Source organism: Heptranchias perlo, chromosome 4 (genome assembly GCF_035084215.1).
Source record: "Heptranchias perlo isolate sHepPer1 chromosome 4, sHepPer1.hap1, whole genome shotgun sequence".
In the NCBI taxonomy this organism is placed as follows: domain Eukaryota; kingdom Metazoa; phylum Chordata; class Chondrichthyes; order Hexanchiformes; family Hexanchidae; genus Heptranchias; species Heptranchias perlo.
Window position 1 is genome coordinate 49958080 of NC_090328.1, and position 20400 is coordinate 49978479.

The 20400-nt window shown below is 41.5% G+C and overlaps 1 protein-coding gene across 1 annotated transcript in view; it reads right to left on the reverse strand.

Moving 5' to 3' along the window:
- Positions 1-935: 935 nt before the first annotated feature.
- LOC137320917 (solute carrier organic anion transporter family member 3A1-like) overlaps positions 936-20400 on the reverse strand; it is a 304829-nt gene continuing 285364 nt past the window's right edge. The window contains exons 8-10 of the mRNA XM_067982907.1: positions 17109-17284; positions 16065-16129; positions 936-3108 (exon numbers count right to left, since the gene is read on the reverse strand). Coding sequence (XP_067839008.1) covers positions 2726-3108; positions 16065-16129; positions 17109-17284 — 624 coding nt within the window. The 3' untranslated portion in view covers positions 936-2725. The remainder of the gene's footprint in view (positions 3109-16064; positions 16130-17108; positions 17285-20400) is intronic.

A 20400-nucleotide genomic window follows, 5' to 3' on the forward strand; every position in this document is an offset into this window, starting at 1 on the left:
TATGTCAAGGCCATGCAGAGGGTATAGAAGAGAATTATTAAGATGATACCAGTGATGAGAGGCTTTACTTTTGAGGAGACTAGAGAAATTGGAACTCTTTCACCAGAACAGAGAAGGTTAACAAGAGATCTGACAGAGGTGCTCAAACTTATGATGAAGTAAATATCGAAAAACTATTTCTGCCAGTTGGTCAAATAGTATCTAGAGGGCATAAATTTAAGATCACCACTAATAGAATGAAGGCCAATTTTCTACACACAGGGGGGTGTAGGAAAAATGCCTTGTAAATTACTTGAAATATGTTCTCAAAATGAAGTTTCATCTTAAAGGTGTCCATGAAAATGGAGTCAGTAGTTAAATTGAAAAAGGTCTCCAGCCCATTTTCCACCCTGCCCATTGGTATGTTGTATGAAAATCAAGCAGCATTTAGAGGAAAATCCTGTCCAAAATACCTTCAGGATTTTTTCCAATTAACTTACCTGCCACCAGGTGCCTGGCCATGAGCTGGCCTGGGAATCACCCATCAATGCCTTGGTTTCCAAAATGCCTTAACATCTACAAATCGGAATATGGTTTCTATTATATTTTACAGCAGCTTTATATATTGTGCTTTGTTAACTACAAATAAGTCATTCTTTTTTTTTTATTCGTTCATGGGATGTGGGCGTCGCTGGCGAGGCCAGCATTTATTGCCCATCCCTAATTGTCCTTGAGAAGGTGGTGGTGAGCCGCCTTCTTGAACCGCTGCAGTCCGTGAGGTGAAGGTTCTCCCACAGTGCTGTTAGAAAGGGAGTTCCAGGATTTTGACCCAGCGACGATGAAGGAACGGCAATATATTTCCAAGTCGGGATGGTGTGTGACTTGGATAGGAACGTGCAGGTGGTGTTGTTCCCAAGATTATTCCATGAATAATTATTGCATGTTTGATCATTAAGTTGTGTATATTAAATATAAGTTTATCATTTGATAATAAATTTACAGTTGGGTGGGCTTATTGGCATTAACACTTATAACACACACAATATATTCTCTGTTCTGCAATGCTAGTTCAGACTACAAAATACATATTCTGCAAATGAAACAACACTGGAATCAGTTATTCATTTTACAAAAGTCTAATGCAATTGTTCTTTTAAAATTCTATGATAAAAAGCATGATATAAATAATACGAATGTTCAATAGAATGTAACCTTAATGTTCCTGCTGTAGAAAAAGGTGGAATATTAAAATTCAAAATGTATTACTAAGGTAAAGAATGGCATGATTAACACTCGTATGACTTTGTCATTTTCACAACCATTGCAAAATTAACCAGTGTCACTGAACCACGTTATAGTTTCATAGTAGGTGTAAACTGCATCTCATTTTATATTTAGCACATTGTCACCTGAAACTGGATAATTGTGGGGGTGCACTCAACAAACTGAATATGAATTCTACAGGAGAGGGAAAAATTAATCAGTGCCACATCTTGTGCAGCAATGCAAGCATGACCCATTTGTGATAGAAATGCCCTTGTCAAAGCTGGCTTTGTCCTTTTAGTTGATAAGCAACACAACTGATAAAGTAGCATTACCTGCTGTAACTGTGATGTGATTTGACAACCCCAAGTTGTTGCTAAGCAAATTACTTGTGCTTTAAAGGCATTATGTCATCCTGCCTGGGTTTCAGTAATAGAAGGAAGTGCCTGAAACAACCGAGGTTGTTTTAAATGCCAACAGTGTCCAAAGGATGTTACTCACACCACAAATCTACCATTAAGTTTAAAGGAAACCAAGATGATCAGATTCATGAAGATGGCATCATCTTAGTCTGTTTATCTGTAGTCTTTATCTAACTTTCACAATAGTTCGCATTAACAATAAATAATTGGTGTGTCGTAGGATAACTTGTTTTCTTTCATGTACTTTGTTTATGACCTGAGGCACCATTTGGCATATGACTCTGGCTTCTTAGCAGCACCAACTTTTTGACAGTACTGGATATCGCAGAATGCGACAAGACGAAGCAAAGGGCCTATTTTTGAATGATAGAGAGCATCTGCTTTAAAATAACCTGAAAGAATAAAATGCATTACAGGCAATATGACATGCCAGTGTTGTGAACATACTGTAATATTAAATTAGTTAAGATATTTGATAAACTTTGGAGAGCAGAGGCAAATACATAATCAGAAGCTGTATATTATTCGCTAATGTGGGCTCTGTGGATCAAGTGATGTTCTGAAGTCCAAGTTTTGAAGCACTGGGTTAAACAGGATAAACCTGAGAGCAGAACCAGATCTTGTACTCTTCTTTGAAACATTTCACTTTCATAAACTTTACATGCTACTGGATGGCATTTCATCCCAAGTAATATGTAGCACATGTTATACCGCATCAGAAAATGCAAAATAAGGTGCTTAAAAAAAGCACAAAAGCTATCTAAATAGGATTTTTAAAAAACTGACCACAGCTTATTCTAACCTGGATCTGCCAGTTCTTGACACTAGCTCTACACATATCTGTATTATTGACCTATGTTGTGAACCATACAGGATCACGAAAAACCTTAACCTATCACTGTAATTTAAACTACAAAGAGAATAATAAAAATCTTTTCTAAAGCCAGTGCCTTACAATGTAACCTTGTGATACCTAAAAACATTAAAATAGATGTTTAAAAATGTTTTTTTTTTCCTACAAAAGTATTTCCTCAAAATGCTGCAGTCACTCCGTACAAATGTTAAAGAACAGACTCAATGTTTTCACACATTTCATTGTCTCCCAAATGGTAGATAAATGTTGTCCTTCCAGCTGATTTGTTTGAATCCGCTGCAGCTGCATCTAATGTTAACGTGGAAGCAAAGAGATCTGAAGTGGTCATTCGACCAACCGAGTCCTCATCTCCCTGAATATACTTCTTGGAATGAGTATTTATGAAATGCCATGTAGTTGTATACAATATAAAGGCAATAGTCTTTAAGCCTATGGCAATGCTGACGTAGAGATATCTGTACGAGTCGTTATCATATAAAGCACACGCTCCACTTTTATTGCAGGTTTCTGACCAGACGAGACAAGTAGAGTCAATTGCAGCCCCAAAGATAAGTGGTGGTGGGATAAAACCTAAACAAGAGTAGAAAGATACACAGAATAAATAAAATGTACCCAGTTACTAACTAGAATTCCAAGAAAATGTAAGAGATGGGAGGGGTAGAGTTTTCGCTAGATTGCGATGACATTTTCAGCGCAATTCTGCCGAATCAGTGCAAAACATTGTGTATATTACGTCCAGCGTAATTCGAGTTTCTGCGATCTTTTGCGCTGGCTCAAAAATCATTGTGCTGAAGCCCACCCCGCCCACAAAATTGGCCATGCCCCTGATCGAAATAACGAGGGTGGTGAGTTTCCACCGATTGTGCCTGTCTGCGGCTGTTCGAGGGGGGTCTTCAAATTAAGCTCGTTTTCTTAGGCGCACAGGCACTAATAGGCAAGTTTTAATCATTTTTAAATATTAAAAAATGTTTAATTCGCTAAGAAACTGACTAGTGTACACCAATGAAAGTAGTTAATGGCTCAGTATAGTTCTTTCATTTTCAGTGATTTAAAATCAGCTTACTCACAGATGGAGGACTGGACATTCTTATTAAAAATGCTTATTTTTTGTGATAACCTATTTTCAGCTGTATTAATAAAACTGCCAGGTTACCACTCTTAAATACATCAATGAATATTTTTTATTGCAAAGAAAAAAAGACAAACAATTACGCTCAATTAAGCTGCCGGATTGCACTGATCCATGGAAGATTTTATGTTTGTGATAATGTTAATGCATTTTAGCAGAAACTCAAACTGTAACATAGTTGGCACAATTTTCGGGCACAATTTGCACCCAATTGCTGGTTGTGCCCAAAGCGGATACGATTGGTAACCCTTTTAAAGATTACTTACCATTAGCTTTACCATCACTTTGTTTATTCCTGCCTTCCTTTTGAATTTTTTGAATTTTCCTAATAATATAAATTAAGTGGTGAGGGTGATGACATGGTGGAACTGGCTGAGAGTTTACAGGAACTACTGTGTCTGTGAATCTGCGGTCCTAGCAGGGAGGCTAGCTTGTAGGGGTGCAGGTCAGAAATAGGGCTACAACACTGAGAGCGCAGGATACCTGAATTTATCTAAGGTTCTTTGGCATGGAGTCATTCATCCTCAACTGTATGTCAATTCAGTTACCTTGTTATACTGGGTTCAGTAACTCCAGTGAGTTCACTGGGATTTTTGATTTATAAAGGAAGAAGCAATGGTGATATCGCTTTGCGATGAAATCATTTTTTATTTGCTGACTTCCATAATTTGCCTACAGGTCCAATATTAGCTTGCATATTTCAGAAATCACTAGGGATGAATGTTTGTCAAATGAAAATCTGAGCTTCTGGACACACCTGTTGCTAGTCATTTAAAACTGGTGATGTTGCAATTGATTTTAGCTTGAGCATAACGGTGTACACAGTGGGGGTCATTTTGACTGCGTGCAATAGTGTAAAACGGGCGACAGCGAATCGGCAGCTCGTTTCACATCTCTCCCGATTTTCATTTCCATTTCAATGGAACACTATCAAAATCACCCCCAATGAGTGAATGAACACATTCAATTCATGACTCAGTTTAGATACTGATGCGGTACACAAAAAGAAAGTCAAATATCCAAAGCCAACATTTTGTTTTGTATATAAAAAACAGAAGTACACAGCAGATCCAAGAAAAGATAGGTTAGTTCTGGTTTGGTGAGGGGTCCCGACCCAACATTAACCCGACTTTTTTGTTTCAGGCGCTTACAGACCTGCTGTCACTATCTAATACTTTGCTTGGAGTCTTTTTCAACTTTCAAACATATTTCGATTTCAACTCCAATTTTTATGTAATGTTCTTTGTATTACACATTTCTGGTAAACCTATGATTAAAGATGGCAGGAAATTATGTTTTTTGGTTTCTATGATCATCTTTGAGAAAATTGAAAAAAAAATGATCTCAATGAAATCCTGAAGCATGCAGCATCTTAAAGAGAGTCATTTATTTATTTCAGCTCTTGAATGATCTAGTAGCCATCACAAAGTAATAATTCTACAATGAAATAGTTGGAACTGAACAAACATGAAAGTAAATAGACCCTTCTACATAACCCATATATTTCACTTTCAATGTCTGGGTCACAATTGTTTTACAGATGCAAGAAAACCATTTATTGGCAGGGCCTTATTGTAAACTACTTGGAATAAAATATTCACCAGTAATATTTACGTAACCATAATTAGTTTGATATTTTTTATAGTATAGAGCAAAAATAAACAATTAGATTTCACTAATACTAGGAAAATTTCAATCCACATAACCTATTAACGCCATCGGACTCTTAAAATTGAACTCTTGGCAAGTTCTTCTAGAATCCTAGGACCTACAGCATAGATGACCATTCGGCCCATCATCCTTGTGCTCTTCAACTGGAGTTGTCTGGTCTAATCCCATTTCCCTGCCCTTTCTCTGTATCCTTTTATATTCCTCTTTTCAAATATTAATTTAATTCTCTTCTAAGTGATGTTATAGTCTCTGCCTCAATATCCACTTTTGGTAAAGAATATCATGTTCTAATAATTATCTGCCTGAAAATAATTCTACTTTCCTCCTCTGGTCTTTTAGTGATAATCCTCATTCTCAGCTGTCTTGTTACTGAGTTCCCAACCAATGTAAGCAATCTTTCACTAATTACATTTGCAGAATCTTTCATAAATTTGAAAACCTTTACTAAAGCCCCCTTTAACCTATGTTCCAGTGAGAAAAGACCCAATTTTTCAAACCTCTCTTCATGACTATAAACTTTTTCATTCCCGGTATCATTCTAATGAATCTTTACCATACCCTTTCCATGGCTCTAATATCTCCTGTAATGATGTGCTTAAACTTGAATGCAATATTCCAAATCAGGCCTAACTGAAATCTTGTACAAATTGAACATCGCTTCCTTGATTTGTCCAGTGCCCCAGTGTATAAAATCCAGCATTCCACTTGCTGTTTTATGGCCTTTTCTACCTACACTCCTACCTTTAAAAATCCCTATAGTGGATGTTGTCTGCATGGTGGCTTGAGAAGAGGGCATAACTTGGTGACTACCTCCCAGGCGAAGGATATGGCAACAAGAGGCCTCTTCTGACATACACAGGCAGCTATGCCAAGGTCTACACACATGGCTCCTGAGATGACAGCAATTTCATGCCAAACATCTCAGGTGTAATCGCACCTGTCTTTCTTGCCTCCAGAGAAACTCCTCTTCCTCACTCAAATCTAGGAATGCCATTAGAATCCCCAAAGGAATCCCTATGCTGATCAATTTGTTTTCTGCAAGTGAAATAGGCAGCTGCCAGCAAGACTTAAATGAAAAGCAGTTTAACTAGCAAATGAAAAATGGCTTGCATACCATTAACCCTAAAAGATTAGAGACTCTTGAAGCTTAGTAAGGCTATCGTCTCCCTGACAAACAATCATTTGGCATGTTCATGTAAAATAATGCTAGCAAAACATTTAAATATTTATTCAGAAGCAAGAAACTAGGATTTAAAAAAGAGGCTTACAATGTTGTCAAAAGAGTAGTAAGCTTGAGGATTGGGTGGGTTTTAGGAATTAGCAAAGGAGACCAAAAAGTTGATAGAGAGAAAATTGAATATGACAGTAAACTAGCAAGAAATATAAAAACAGATTGTAAGAGCTTCTAGAAGTATGTAAAAAGGAAGAGAGTAGCGAAAGTAAACATGGGTCCCTTAGAGGCAAAGACAGGAGAAATTGTAATGGGGAATAAGGAAACGGCAGAGACGTTAAACAGTAGAAGACACAAAATATAATGGGGAATCAAAGGTCTAATGAGAGTGAGGAACTTAAAGTAATTAAGATTAGTAAAGAAAAGTTATGGGAGAAATTAATGGGACAAAAAGCCAACAAATCCCCTCCTCCTGATGACCTACATCCTAGGGTTCTTAAAGAGGTGACTGCAGAGATAGTGGATGCATTGGTTGTGATCTTCCAGAATTCTCTAGATTCTAGAATGGTCCCAGTGGATTGGAAGGTGGCAAATGTAACCCCACTGTTCAAGAAAGGAGGGAGAGAGAAAACAGGGAACTACAGGCCAGTTAGCCTGACATCAGTAGTAGGGAAAATGCTAGAATCTATTGTTAAGGATGTAGTAACAGAGCACTTAAAAAATCATAATATGATTAGAAAAGTCAACATGGTTTTATGAAAGTGAAATCTTGTTTGTCAAATCTATTAGAATTTTTTGAGGGTGTAACTAGCAGGGTAGATAAGGAGGAACCAGTGGGTGTAATATATTTGGGTTTTCAAAAGGCATTCGATAAGGTGCCACACAAGAGGTTGTTACACAAGATTATGGCTCATGGGAATATATTAGCATGGATTGAGGATTGGTTAACGGACAGAGAACAGAAAGTAGGAATAAACGGGTCATTTTCGGGTTGGCAGGTTGTAACTAGTGGGGTGCCGCAAGGATCAGTGCTTGGACCTCAACTGTTTACAATCTATATCAATGACTTAGATGAGGGGACCGAGTGTAACGTATCCAAGTTTGCTGACGACACAAAGCTAAAGGTGGGAAAGTGAGCTGTGAGGAGGATGCAAAGAGGCTGCAAAGGGATATAGACAGGTTAAGTGAGTGGACAAGAAGGTGGCAGATGGAATATAATGTGGGGAAATGTGAAATTATCCATTTTGGTAGGAGGAATAGAAAAACAGAATATTTTTTAAAAGGTGAGAGACGAAGAAAGGTTGGTATTCAGAGGGATTTGGGTGTCCTTGTACACGAATCACAGAAAGTTAACACGCAGGTACAGCAAGCAATTAGAAAGGCAAATGATATGTTAGCCTTTATTGCAAGGGGGCTATAGTATAAGAGTAAGGAGGTCTTGCTGCAATTATATAGGGCTCTGGTGAGAGCACACCTGAAACACTGTGTACAGTTTTGCTCTCCTTACCTAAGGAAGAATATACTTGCCTTAGAGGGGGTGCAATGAAGGTTCACTAGATTGAATCCTGGGATGAGAGGGTTGTCTTTTAAGGAGAGATTGAGTTGGGCCTATATACTCTGGAGTTTAGAAGAATGAGAGGTGATCTCATTGAAACGTATAAAATACTTAGAGGAGTATAGAACGTACAGGGATGACGTAAAAAAGGAAATAAGGAGAGCAAAGAGAGGGCATGAAAAAATATTAACTAGTAAGATTAAAGAAAACCCAAAGATGTTTTATCAGTACATTAAGAAGAAGAGGATAGCTAAGGAAAAGGTGGGACCTATCAGGGATGATAAAGGGTAACTTGTGTGTAGAAGCAGAGGATGTGGGTAGGGTTTAAAATGAATATTTTGTCTCTGTATTCAAAAAGGAAAGGGATGATCCGGACGTACTAGTTAAAGAGGAGAGGTGTGAAATATTGGATAAGGTAAACATTACGAGAGAGGAAGTACCAGAGGGACTGGAATCCTTTAAAAGTTGATAAGTCACCAGGGCCGGATGGATTGTTTCCTAAGCTATTGAAGGAAGCCAGGGAGGAAATAGCGGATGCCCTGGAGGTTCATTTTCCAATCTTCACTAGATACAGGGGAGGTACCAGAGGACTGGAAGACTGCAAACGTAATGCCATTGTTTAAAAAGGGTATGAGGGAAAGGTGGAACAATTGTAGGCCGGTCAGTCTTACCTCGGTGGTGGGCAAACTATTAGAATCAATACTGAGAGACAGGATAAACTGTCACTTGGAAAGGCATGGTTTAATCAGGGATAGTCAGCATGGATTTGTTCAGGGAAGGTCATGCCTTGCAAATCTGATTAAATTCTTTGAGGAAGTGACAAGGAGGATTGATGAGGGTAGTGCAGTGGATGGTGTTTACATGGATTTTAGTAAGGCATTTGACAAGGTCCCACATGGCAGATTGGTCAGAAAGGATACAGGGAAATGTGGCGAATTGGATCCAAAATTGGCTCAGTAACAGGAAACAAAGGGTAAAAGTCGATGGATGTCTTTGCGAATGGAAATCCGTTTCCAGTGGTTTCCAGTGTTAGGTCCCTTGCTGTTTGTGGTATATATTAATGATTTGGACATGAATGTAGGGGGCATAATTGGCAAATTTGCAGACGACACAAAAATTGGCTGTGTAGTTGAGAGGGGTAGAGGAAGTGAGAGACCTTGGAGTGCATGTGCACAGGTCCCTGAGGTGGCAATACAGGTAGATAAGATTGTGAAGAAGGCACACGGAATGCTCTCCGTTATTAGCCGAGGTATAGAATACAAAAGCAGGGATGTAATGATGGAACTGTATAAAACGCTGGTGAGGCCACAGCTGGAGTATTGTGCGCAGTTCTGGTCACCACATTACAGGAAGGACGTAATTGCTCTGGAGAGAGTGCAGAGAAGATTTACAAGAATGTTGCCAGGGCTTGAAAATTGCAGCTACAAGGAGAGATTGGATAGGCTGGGGTTGTTTTCCTTGGTGCAGAGGAGGCTGAGGGGTGACTTGATTGAGGTGTACAAAATTATTAGGGGCCCAGATAGAGTAGACAGGAGGTACCTGTTTCCCCTAGTGGAGAATTCAAGAACTAGAGGACATAGATTTAAGATGATTGGCGGAAGGATTAGAGGGGACACGAGGAAAAACTTATTTGCCAAAAGGGTGGTGGGTGTATTGAATTTGCTGTCCCTCAACTCTTTTAAAAAGTACCTGGACCTGCACCTAAAGTGCTGTAAGCTGCAGGGCTACGGACTGGGTGCTGGAAGGTGGGATTAGAATGGGCACCTGGTTGTTCTTCGAGCCGGCGTGGAAACGATGGGCTGAATGGCCCCTTTCTGTGCTGTATCTTTACTATGGTTCTATGTTTTGACAGGGTAGATGCTGAGAGGCTGTTTCCCCTGGTTGGAGAGTTTAGAACTAGGGGTCATAGTCTCAAGCTATGGGGTCGGCCATTTAGGACCGAGATGAGGAAAAATGTCTTTGCTCAGAGGGTTGTGAATCTTTGGCATTCTCCACCCCAGAGGGCTGTGGATGCTCAGTCGTTAAATATATTCAAGACTGAGATCTATAGATTTTTGGACTCTAAGGGAATCAAGGGATATAGGGATAGGGTGAGAAAGTGGAGTTGAGGTAGAAGATCAGCCATGATCTTATTAAATGGCAGAGCAGGCTTGATGGGCAATATGGCCTACTCCTGCTCCTATTTCTTGTGTTCTTATTTGCAAAATAGGTGCCAAGTTATATACAATACTGGGGAAGGAGTAGTAAGGTGCTTTCAATTTCAATCCAATCATACCAATGGCCAAGTAATAACTATCCAATTTCCCCTACTGGCATCAAGTTAATGGAAAGTTGATGCTTTTCCCTCCACATTTCAGATTTAAAACAATTGGAATTATTCTGTTGGGGTGTCGTTCTCACAGAAAACACGGGATGGAGAATCAGAGCTACTATGTTGTAGATATGTGTGCCGTTGGAAAGTATGCATTCTTTGTACCACAAAACAGAAATAAAACCATCCTTCAAAATGAAAACCTTGCTTTGCGGGTAATAAACGTTAGTGAGTGATATGATGTGGTACCAAATCACTGCAATAACAATTGCTGCAATTTCCAGCCGCCATTGGTGGGCGGGTGTTGGTGATACCCCTGAAGTGGTGCTTGCGCCTGCCTGTTCCATGGTAATGATGTGCCCTCCCATCGACTCTGCAAACGTCGGCAGGATTAGCGCCGGAGGGTTCGAACCCAGCCTGACCACCACGATCACAGACCATGGATTTTGGGCCCCTTTATCTCCAGGTGAAGCAAGTGTCTGGAAGTGGTGCTGTTTTTCCAAAGTGCAGTCTGGAAGATGCCCTCATTTTCCAGTCCAACGTTTTCCAGCTTGTGTTTGCATGTGGAAAGCCTAAGACCTTCGGTTATTTTAAAACCCAATACTGCGTTTGGCTGTTTAAGCTGCAGGAGTCACATCTTTCACATTTGTGTGATTGATGAGTTCACAATCTGTAATGTCCTTATCCCTGTTAGAATTCAGAGTTCCGGGACCACCTCTGGTGCATTCCCAAAGACCATTTGGTCTGATGACCACTAATGTTAAGTCATTTCTACAGCAATATAGGGATCCATGTCCATATTTACATTTGATAAGATCCCTATAAATGTGTGGGTGAACAATTATCATTCTGTTCAAAACCCCCACTTTGAGTCACTGGTGAGCTGATGGACAATCAAGGCTCACACCAAGATTCCTGCAGAGGGACAGGAGTTGTTATTTCTCATACCTGTGCAATCGTGTATGCAGGATTACAAATCTCACCACCCGCTGTCAACTAATGGAAGCTCTTGCAGCTGGTTGTCCCAGTAATATCATTTCACAACTCTGAGCACTCTCCCAGGCCAACGGACTTAAATATCAATCCCATAATGGATGGACAATACACCACCCAAATGTGGTCTTGTCTTTTGAAATCAAAAGATCTCCTCTGGGTGTATACAGCTTTTATCCATCCTCACCAGTGCTTTACGTGGCAAACAGGACACTTTTAAATACTCATATCTTTCCATCAACGCCATTATGAGAAAAAGCATCACTGGCTAAACTTTCAGTGATCACTCATTTATATTACACTGCTGCCTTCGGAGGGGAAGTGTTGCAGGCGGCTGAAGGAAATGGCTGTCAACAGAGTCATTTGTCACTGCAGCTCGTGAATTTCTTCGGGGAGGTCCGTGGCTAGGACAGTGAAGTCGCAAATGCATGTACAGTCCTGGTGCTGCTGAATCTGCCCCGCAGTATAAATTGGATGAAGCAATGGGAACCAGGACTTAGTGTTGCTGGATCTGATGTAGGGTTTGATCTCTGATGGTCATATTTCAGGAGAACAAGTAATTCAGTATTTGTAGCCCTCCCCCTGATTTTTTGAAGGAGCTGACTAACGTTGGTTGTGGTTCCATGGGCACTGACTGCCCTCTGGTGCCTCGCCCATTTGCTCATGTATAAGGCTGGACAGTGCCTGTCAGCACTGATATGCAACATGCAATGAAACTCCTACAGTCTCACCATCAGAATAGGATGGAATTGCAATTTAACATAATGTAATCTTGTTAGTTTTGTCTCTCTGTTATACAAAGTGATTGAGGATGAAATGTTTCTAATGTAGCTTATTAAGCTGTACATTGACTAATTTACAGCTGTGGAGTACCATTGTGACGAAATAAACCGAGAGGTCCTTGTAAATGACTAGATCGTTATTATACCATGGATGACATCACTGTCGCGCCCAATCCTGTCCTCACCCAATTTCCACTCAAAAACACATTCCAGCAGGAATCACTGGACAGTGATCAGGAATGGGAAACCTGGCTAATGTTTTCTTTTCCCCTTCAGCCCCGCCCCCACCAGGTGCTGAGGCCAGTTGTAGCAAGTTAACTGCTGTCCTGGTTAAGATTATTTACCTCAGCACAGACTAGAAACTGTTATGATTTCAGTAACTGCAGTGCCTCTTAAGCGGTCTACATTGCGAATAAACCATCTAGTAATTTACAAGGACCTCTAGGTTTATTCTCATCACAATGGTACTCCACAGCTGTAAGTTTGTAAACACCTCCAGTTAAAAAAATGACTATCATACAGCTTAATATGATACATTTAAAATCATTTCTATTTCATCCTCAATCACCTTGCATAACAGCAGGACAAAACTAACAAGATTACATTACGTTAAAATGCAATTTCATCCTGTTCTGATGGAGAGACCCTAGGAGTTTCATTGCATATTCAAAGCACAGCGTTGCACGTTGGTTACATTAATAATTTTTAAAATCTGATGCCTAATCTGTTTTGCATTGTTTACATCTGACAATGTGATTGGCCTGCATTTAAATGGTGTATGGATAAAAACTCTGCTTGCTGCTGTCTGTATTGAATTGAAATCCTTACATTAGGTTAGGGTCACTGCAGCTGTAATGACTGTAAATGTAATAAAGTGTAGCTACATCCAAAACTGACAGGCATTAATATCGCAGGCTTTTCAATTTTAAAAACCCGCTGAAGCTCGAAAGTATTAAACAATACTTGTCTGGCTCGGTCCCAAACATTGCTGAATTTCATCACCAGGTTTGTATAACATTTCATTCCTTAAGGGAAAATCCCTTCTGTAAGTTCAGCTCCATTATAATAGTTGAAAAGGGAAACATGAGGGTGGGGGTGCAGAGAGTACAACCCCATCCCGATATTGTGACAAAAATTAACAACAAAAAGGTCTTAATAGTAGTTTTAATCTGCCATTTCAGAGAATCGCAGGAAAGATGTATTGGCCTTGGAGGTGGCACAGTGCAGATTCAGGGTTAAATTATGAGGATAGATTGCATACATTTGGTTTGTATTTCCTTGAGTTTAAAAGGTTGAGGGGTGATCTAATCAAGGTATTTAAAATGATAAAGGGATTCGAAAGGGTAGATACAGAGAAATTATTTCCTCTGGTCAGAACAAGGGAGCATAATCTTAGAGCTAGGCCATTTAGGAGTGAAGTTAGGAAGCATTTTTTCTCACAAAGGGTAGTGGAAATCTGGACCTCTCTCCTCCAAAATGCTCAGGATGCTAGGACAATTGGAGCTTTCAAGAGTGAGATTGGTTAATGGTGACCTCCAGAACATTGATGGTGGGGGACTCGGTGATGGTGCTGCCGTTGTCGGTCGGGGGAAATGGAGCGGCCTCTTCTTGTTGGGGATGGTTATTGCCTGGAACTTATGTGGCATGAGTGTGACCTGCCTCTTGTCAGCCTTTGCCTGGATACAGTCATAGTCTTGCTGTCGGCAGCCATGGGCCACTTCATTATCGGAAGAGTTGTGAATGGAGCTGAACACTACAGAATCATCAGCAAACAGCCCCACTTTATGTCAGAAGGAAGGTCTTTGATGAAGTAGCTGAAGATGGTTGGGCCGAGGACACTGCCCCAAGGTACTCCTGCAGCAATGTTCTGGGGCTGTGATGAAAGCCTTCAAAAACCACAACCATCTTTTTTTGATTCAAGTATGATTCTAGCCACTGGAGGGGTTTTTCCACTGATTACAATTGACCTCAATTTTTCCAGGGTTCCATGATGCCATACTCGATTTGATTCCAATGCCAGCTACTCTAATCTCTCCCCTGGCATTCAGCTCTTGTATCTGTCTTTGGATCAAGGCTATGCCCAGGTTAGGAGCTAAGTGATTCTGGTGTAACCTGAAATGAGAGTTGATGGGCAGGTTATTAGTGAGCAGATGTCGCTTGATGTCTCTACTGTTTACTTCTTCTACCATTTTGCTTTTGATTGGAAGGAAACTAATAGGATGCATCTCATATTTGTAGATTTCCCACCGCTGATCTGACGATCTGTTTGCTAACTTGTTATCCAGCAAATTTGGGCCTGATCCTCTTTTATCCCACTGAATTTTGCCTGTTTCCAGTCTAGCACAATAGATTTGATTGTTCATTATCCTTTTATAACAAAAACATCCTATGTAAACGTATTATGCCGTAATGACATCCTCCCACTAGTGGTGGCACTGCAGTGCCTCAGTTTTGCATCTCCAATATCCACAGCTTATACTGCAGGGCAACTCCAATACTTCAAACAACTCTACTTCTCTGCTTTTCAAATTGCTATAAATTTTGCTATTTAATTAGAAATGATACCAAATCAAAGTATTAGATGGAAATAAGGACACAAGGTATGACTTAAAAATGGGGGCTGAATTACATCCGCACACACCGGTCCAATTATCTCCCACTCTCTGACCCCTCTTCACCTGAAGACTACACCTGATCTTGACTCCATGGGGTAGAAATTGGACCTTGTTGCGCCCGTGTTTGGGTGCAAAATGGGGGGAGGAAAGTCCAATTCTGCAGAGCTTTGTCCTGCGCCCCAAGGGCGGCTGAAATATGTCCAGTGCAATATTGGCTCGAGCGATATTCAGGCGTCCCTGTGAATCATGTGACATAGGCGTTAGGGTCCTTCCATTTGGTAATGAGGGGCCTAATGCCTTTTTAAGGACCCCTCAGGGAAATTAGTCAGTGATGAGTTCAGAGTCGGTGCCAAGTCTGCACCACTCAGTTTTTTGGTTCCTTTTACATCCTAACCAGATGTCCTTGAGGGGATTGCTGGAGGCCGCCACCAAAAACATAATTTTTTAAAAAACTTACCTTAATGAGAAGCCAGGAGGATCAGAAGAGCTCTTTCCAGCTCCAAAGCATTTCAGCGGGCCTGCGCTCTCCTGCTCCCATTCTCCCACCACCTCCCCCGGGGCTTTTCTGAGGGCCACCGCTGGCGTGGTAGCCTGCCCAAATTGGATCTCCAACGACCTGCCTCTGGATGCCTGACAGGCACCTGCAGCTTGCCGGAAATATTAAGTTGAGGCCTGAGGCCCAATTTCAGACGAGCCTCGGCCTTTGGCTTCCGGTGCATGTTTCGAGCGGGTTGCACATTCCTCGGCTGAAAAAGGGCCCAATCCAACTTCTAAGCCACAGGAAATTGACTGCTCTTCTGTATTTGGCTTGATGTACTTTGATATTTAGCCCTAGATTTGTCACATGCATCTTTTTAATTTAAATGTCTCTACTCATCCAAGGAACTTCAGTTTTTTGCTGCACAACCTCTATTCCTTGTGGGAAGGAATCTAGTATCATTATAAATCTACGGCCAAAATGTTCTATCAAGACACTTACTGTGGACATGTTAAAGTACCAATAGTATGAGTTCCACTTTATTAGGAGGTAGGCAGCCATGTTTATTGGCCAACTCCTTTAGCAAGTCATTTTGCATTTATTTACCATTGAAACCACCTATCTTGGTGTGCATACTACCCCTGGCAACAGGAATGTCACTTTAACACTAGTAGCAAGTATAAATGGCGAAAAAAAAATACTTTCACATCAAGTTTTCAGCAGTCGCAAAGAACTTTCTGCAGAATTGAGAATCTCCATGTCAGTATGAACAAACTAAAATGGAACACTATCTCATTAAATAACTGAATGGAAACACCCACCAAGTAATCTGAGCATGAGGAACTGGACACCAAGGGCATATGATTTGTATTCAGGATTCACAGACCTGTGGGGGGGAAGAAAGAAAACCAATTAACATCTTCTAGACATCACAGTCCAGACAAGAGACTGCCTCCTAGTGCTAACCTTGTCTCTGTGTAAAATCTGCACTCACATGGTAGCAATCTGGAGCCTGCTGTCCTACAAGTCTCTCAGATCCTTCCATAACTAATTATCTGTGTGCATTCTGTCATTTCAGAGAGCTGCCAGCATATTGCTAGCAGCATCTGTTTCAAGCAAATAACCAAAAGAAACAATTAACTTACAGACGATTTCAGTTTGCTGCTAGGGAAAAGAACAGAGCGACCACAATCACAGGAGAAGCTTCTTCTGCCCGGCGCTGTGGAACTTGCATTGTTAACACTGCAGGTGAGATTGCACAGCACTGGCAGCAGGAGCAATATAACTGCGCAGATTGATTTAGTTATTTAAAAGTTGCAATTTCTCCACAAGTTGTTTCCTGAAATAACGCTGCGGGATAATTAGCGTACAACCGCATAATGTGTTCATCGAAAATACACCTTTCCGATATTTTAGAAGCTGTGTTAACCAGTTCATTCCCAGGCCTAAGTTGATTAGAGAGGTTCACAGGAGAGCTCAGTAAACGATGATTACTTGAAAAATGCAACTCAAAATGAATTAACAAAGATTAAAGTGAACTCTGAGTGAGTACCTGTCGAGATCAATTTTATCTGTAGATTTGCCTTTCCCTGCGTAATGTTTGTATGCATACATGACTCATTTCTACCCATGTCTTAATAACGAAACTGTACAGAGGTTGCAAGTTGTGGACGTTGAATCTTTCACTCACACCCATTTGAAACATCCTACACTACTGGTTTTAACTTGCCTTCTCAAGTTATGTATTGAATCAAAGTGTGTAGTTTACCTATATATTAGCTAATCCAGGTGCAACAATCCCAGAACATTCTTAAAGCAACATTACAATATACTAGACATTAGACTGTCATTAACAACTCACCCACCTGATCAGAATCATTACTGATGGTGTCTGTGCCATTGCACCGATCAGACTTCCTACACAAACAACTGCAAAGAATGCTGGGAAAGCATATTCACAATTTGTCCTGGGACATCGTCCTGACACAGCTGTGGCATTCTGGGCAAATTCAGTGTTGATACAGGCACAGTTGGTAAGATTCTAAGAAAGGAGAGCATGTTACAAAGGAATATTAAATAATGAATCCTTTCAAAACTACAACAGTTCACTGGACTGTTTTTTGGACCTTCTGTGGTTATTTTTTTTCTCTATAAATGCACAGCTCCCAGTCTTTTACCAAACAGTTTCAGTGTAGCTTTAAACATTTTGCCTAAAGTGCTGTCAACACCTAAACACAGCCTAAAAAAGTACACAAGGTCAAAAGATAATTACGGATGAGGCAGATCATTGGCCCATCTTAGTTCATGCATCCTGAAAAAATCCTAAAGTATCCCCATTGCAGCAACTAATTCTTTCTGAAATTATTCCAGGTTTTTTGCCTCCACTACTCTATCTAGGAGTCTATAACTATACAATTATCATTCGTTGTGTGAGGAAAAAAAATCTGACATCCTAAGTCTGCCTTCTACTAGTTTTGAACCTGTGTTCTCTTGTCCTACTCTTGAATTTAATCTAAAGTAACATTCTGGATTTACCTATTCTATCCCTTAACTATCTTATGTATCTTTAAGATCAGCTCTCAGACCCCCCTTTACAAGAAAAAAAGTCTAAGACTATCCAGACTTTCCTCATGACACTGACTCTTGAAACTGAGAATCAGGATCATGGCTTTTCCCTGCACTGGCTCCAGTGCTTGAATGTCTCCCTTGGGGGAGATTTTGCCTCTGTGCTGTTTTCAGGTGTGCTGATGGGAGGCCTGGTCTATTTTGAGGGTCGGGCCTCATTAACATATGGCCGACGGGCAGACAACGAGCGCCCTGGGGCAGCTCTCTGGGCCTCTTCAAGATTGGGTGGCCTGGCCGGCCGGCCTCCGGGCCCAGAAAAAGGGAGGGCGGGGGGGTGGGGGTGAGGGGGAGGAAGGGAAGTCCGTTCTTGGCGACGGGTGGGGGGAGGGGGGGGTCCGAAACCTGGTGCGACAGCAGCCCAGAACTCCTGCTCTCCCTAGCCCCACAAAAATAACTAAGTACTTACCTTTGGGCTCATCTTCAGCTGCACCCCAAGCTGATACTGGGCGGTGTGTACACGGAGCACACTTCGCCCAGCTGAATTCCAAAATGGCATCGGGGTCCTATTGACGTTATAGGGCCTCCATTTAAATTAGGTGCATGCTTGTTCCAGCTGGCTGCCTGGGCCATCGATTCCAGGAATCCCGGCAAAGTGACGGCAGCCGCCGCGAGGACAGGAACGGGGCGGTTCTATGCTGCGGTTTTCAGGGCACACACCGCCCGTTTCTGTAAGGGCGGGACGCCTCAAAATCTCCCCCCTTTGTGTCTCCGCAAAAAAGAAAACTCAGATAAAATCAACTTTCCGCTGTTATTTCGTTGGATGGGGGGGGAATTGTCAGTTTACTGATCAGGCCTTTAATATTTCCAATTTTGTACACGTTGTTCCACCATTGGATAAAATGTGAACGGACTCTTTATTTTATTGAATATGAAAAATATGCCATCAGTCCTATAGCTAGATATTACTTGTTCAACGTATACTGAAAAGCACCAGGCCCCTGCTGCTGAATCGGAATGCTCAGATCGCCATGAGAAGTGCGACCCACAGCAGCAGCCCAGCGGAGAGGCCGGAGTCCCTGTGCAAAGTGCATTTTAAGGGCTGTTTTCCTATACACAGAGATACAAGAAACAGAACCCTGTAAATCCAACAGTTTCATTAAAAAATTATCTCAGGGCATTGTTATTACTTTTCAGAATTGCTGAATCTGTAAGATGAGAGGTTGGTGAGAAACTCCACAGGTAAGTTTACTATTACAATCATGGCTGGGTAGAGTAACGCACGTTTATATTGGCAGAACTGCTGTAGGTTGAAAACTGTTTCTTTATGTGTTTGACCCCAGGACTCTAAAATCTACCCCATTTAAAATTACACAAAAACAACAGTCAATGCCCCAGGAAAGGAAGACAGGCGAAGACTGAATAAAATACAATTTGCAATTACACTTTCATTTTCTGGGCTGTGACGTTGGAGGGAGCTCCATAAAGGTCAGCAATTCATAAACCATCATCTTGCCAAGAAGCACTTCATTATGCAGTGGAACCTCTCCACTGCGATCACCCTGGGACTTACTGCATTGGCTGTATTTCACAAATGGCTGTTAAATGCAGCATCTTCAAGCTCCTCGGTTAGTTCTTGACAGGAGTCCTGCCTTCGCCACGAGAGGTGGGAATGAGCACTCTCCCACTCAGCTCCTCACGGTCATCCTTTGTGGCCTCATTTCAACATGGCAACTCCCGCCCACCCTGTTAACTCCACCTCTCCATGTCCTGGCACCACTGTCCCCATGGTAAGTTCTGGGCTACCTGCCAGTCTGCCCTCCCCCCATCCTTTAATTCCCTTTCTTTGAGTGGCTAAAATACTGACCTTGGCTCGAATCTAGTTGCAGCACTGGTCAACTTGAAGGTGCATAAATATCCCATGGTGCACAAATATCCAGTCTTTATCCATATTGCCCAACTCTTGCCTGTTTCCCTAGTTACTGACCTCCAGCCAATCTTCACCTGACTCTGAGACCTCCAACTCCCACACAATCCTAGACTGACTCAGCCATGTCCAAGTCTTGCCAATGCTAGCCTGCCTCTCTAACCTATAAATCTGGCCTGATTCTATAATCTCTGATACCCACCCAATCTTGGCCAATATTGCAACCTCCAACCCCCAGCTGATGCTGGTCCTCCTGCTCCAGGCAGGTGCAATTCAGTGGCTGCAATGCAGAGTACGCAGACGAGCGTCCTATACAGGATAGCTCCAGTCAACCTATATTATTTGTTGGTCTTGACTGCAAAGTGTAGCTGCCAGCCAGATGGCCACATCCTAAAGCTGACTGTAAGTACAAGTTCCACTGTAGACAATGGCCTTGAAAATCCATGGGCTGTAATCGCAGTCATTATGCCAGGATCGCACCCACTGGTGCCAAGTAGCACTGACCCTGCCTGAGTTTGTGGACTCAGCAGTACCTATTAAGTCCCCACCTTGACCCCTTGTGTAAGATGGCCAATCCAAATTTTTTTCCAAAATAAGACCAAACTGTTCTTCAGGGATCCAGGCAACTTCCCTCGCCTAGACATAGGCCCACTTGCGCCCGTCTGGAG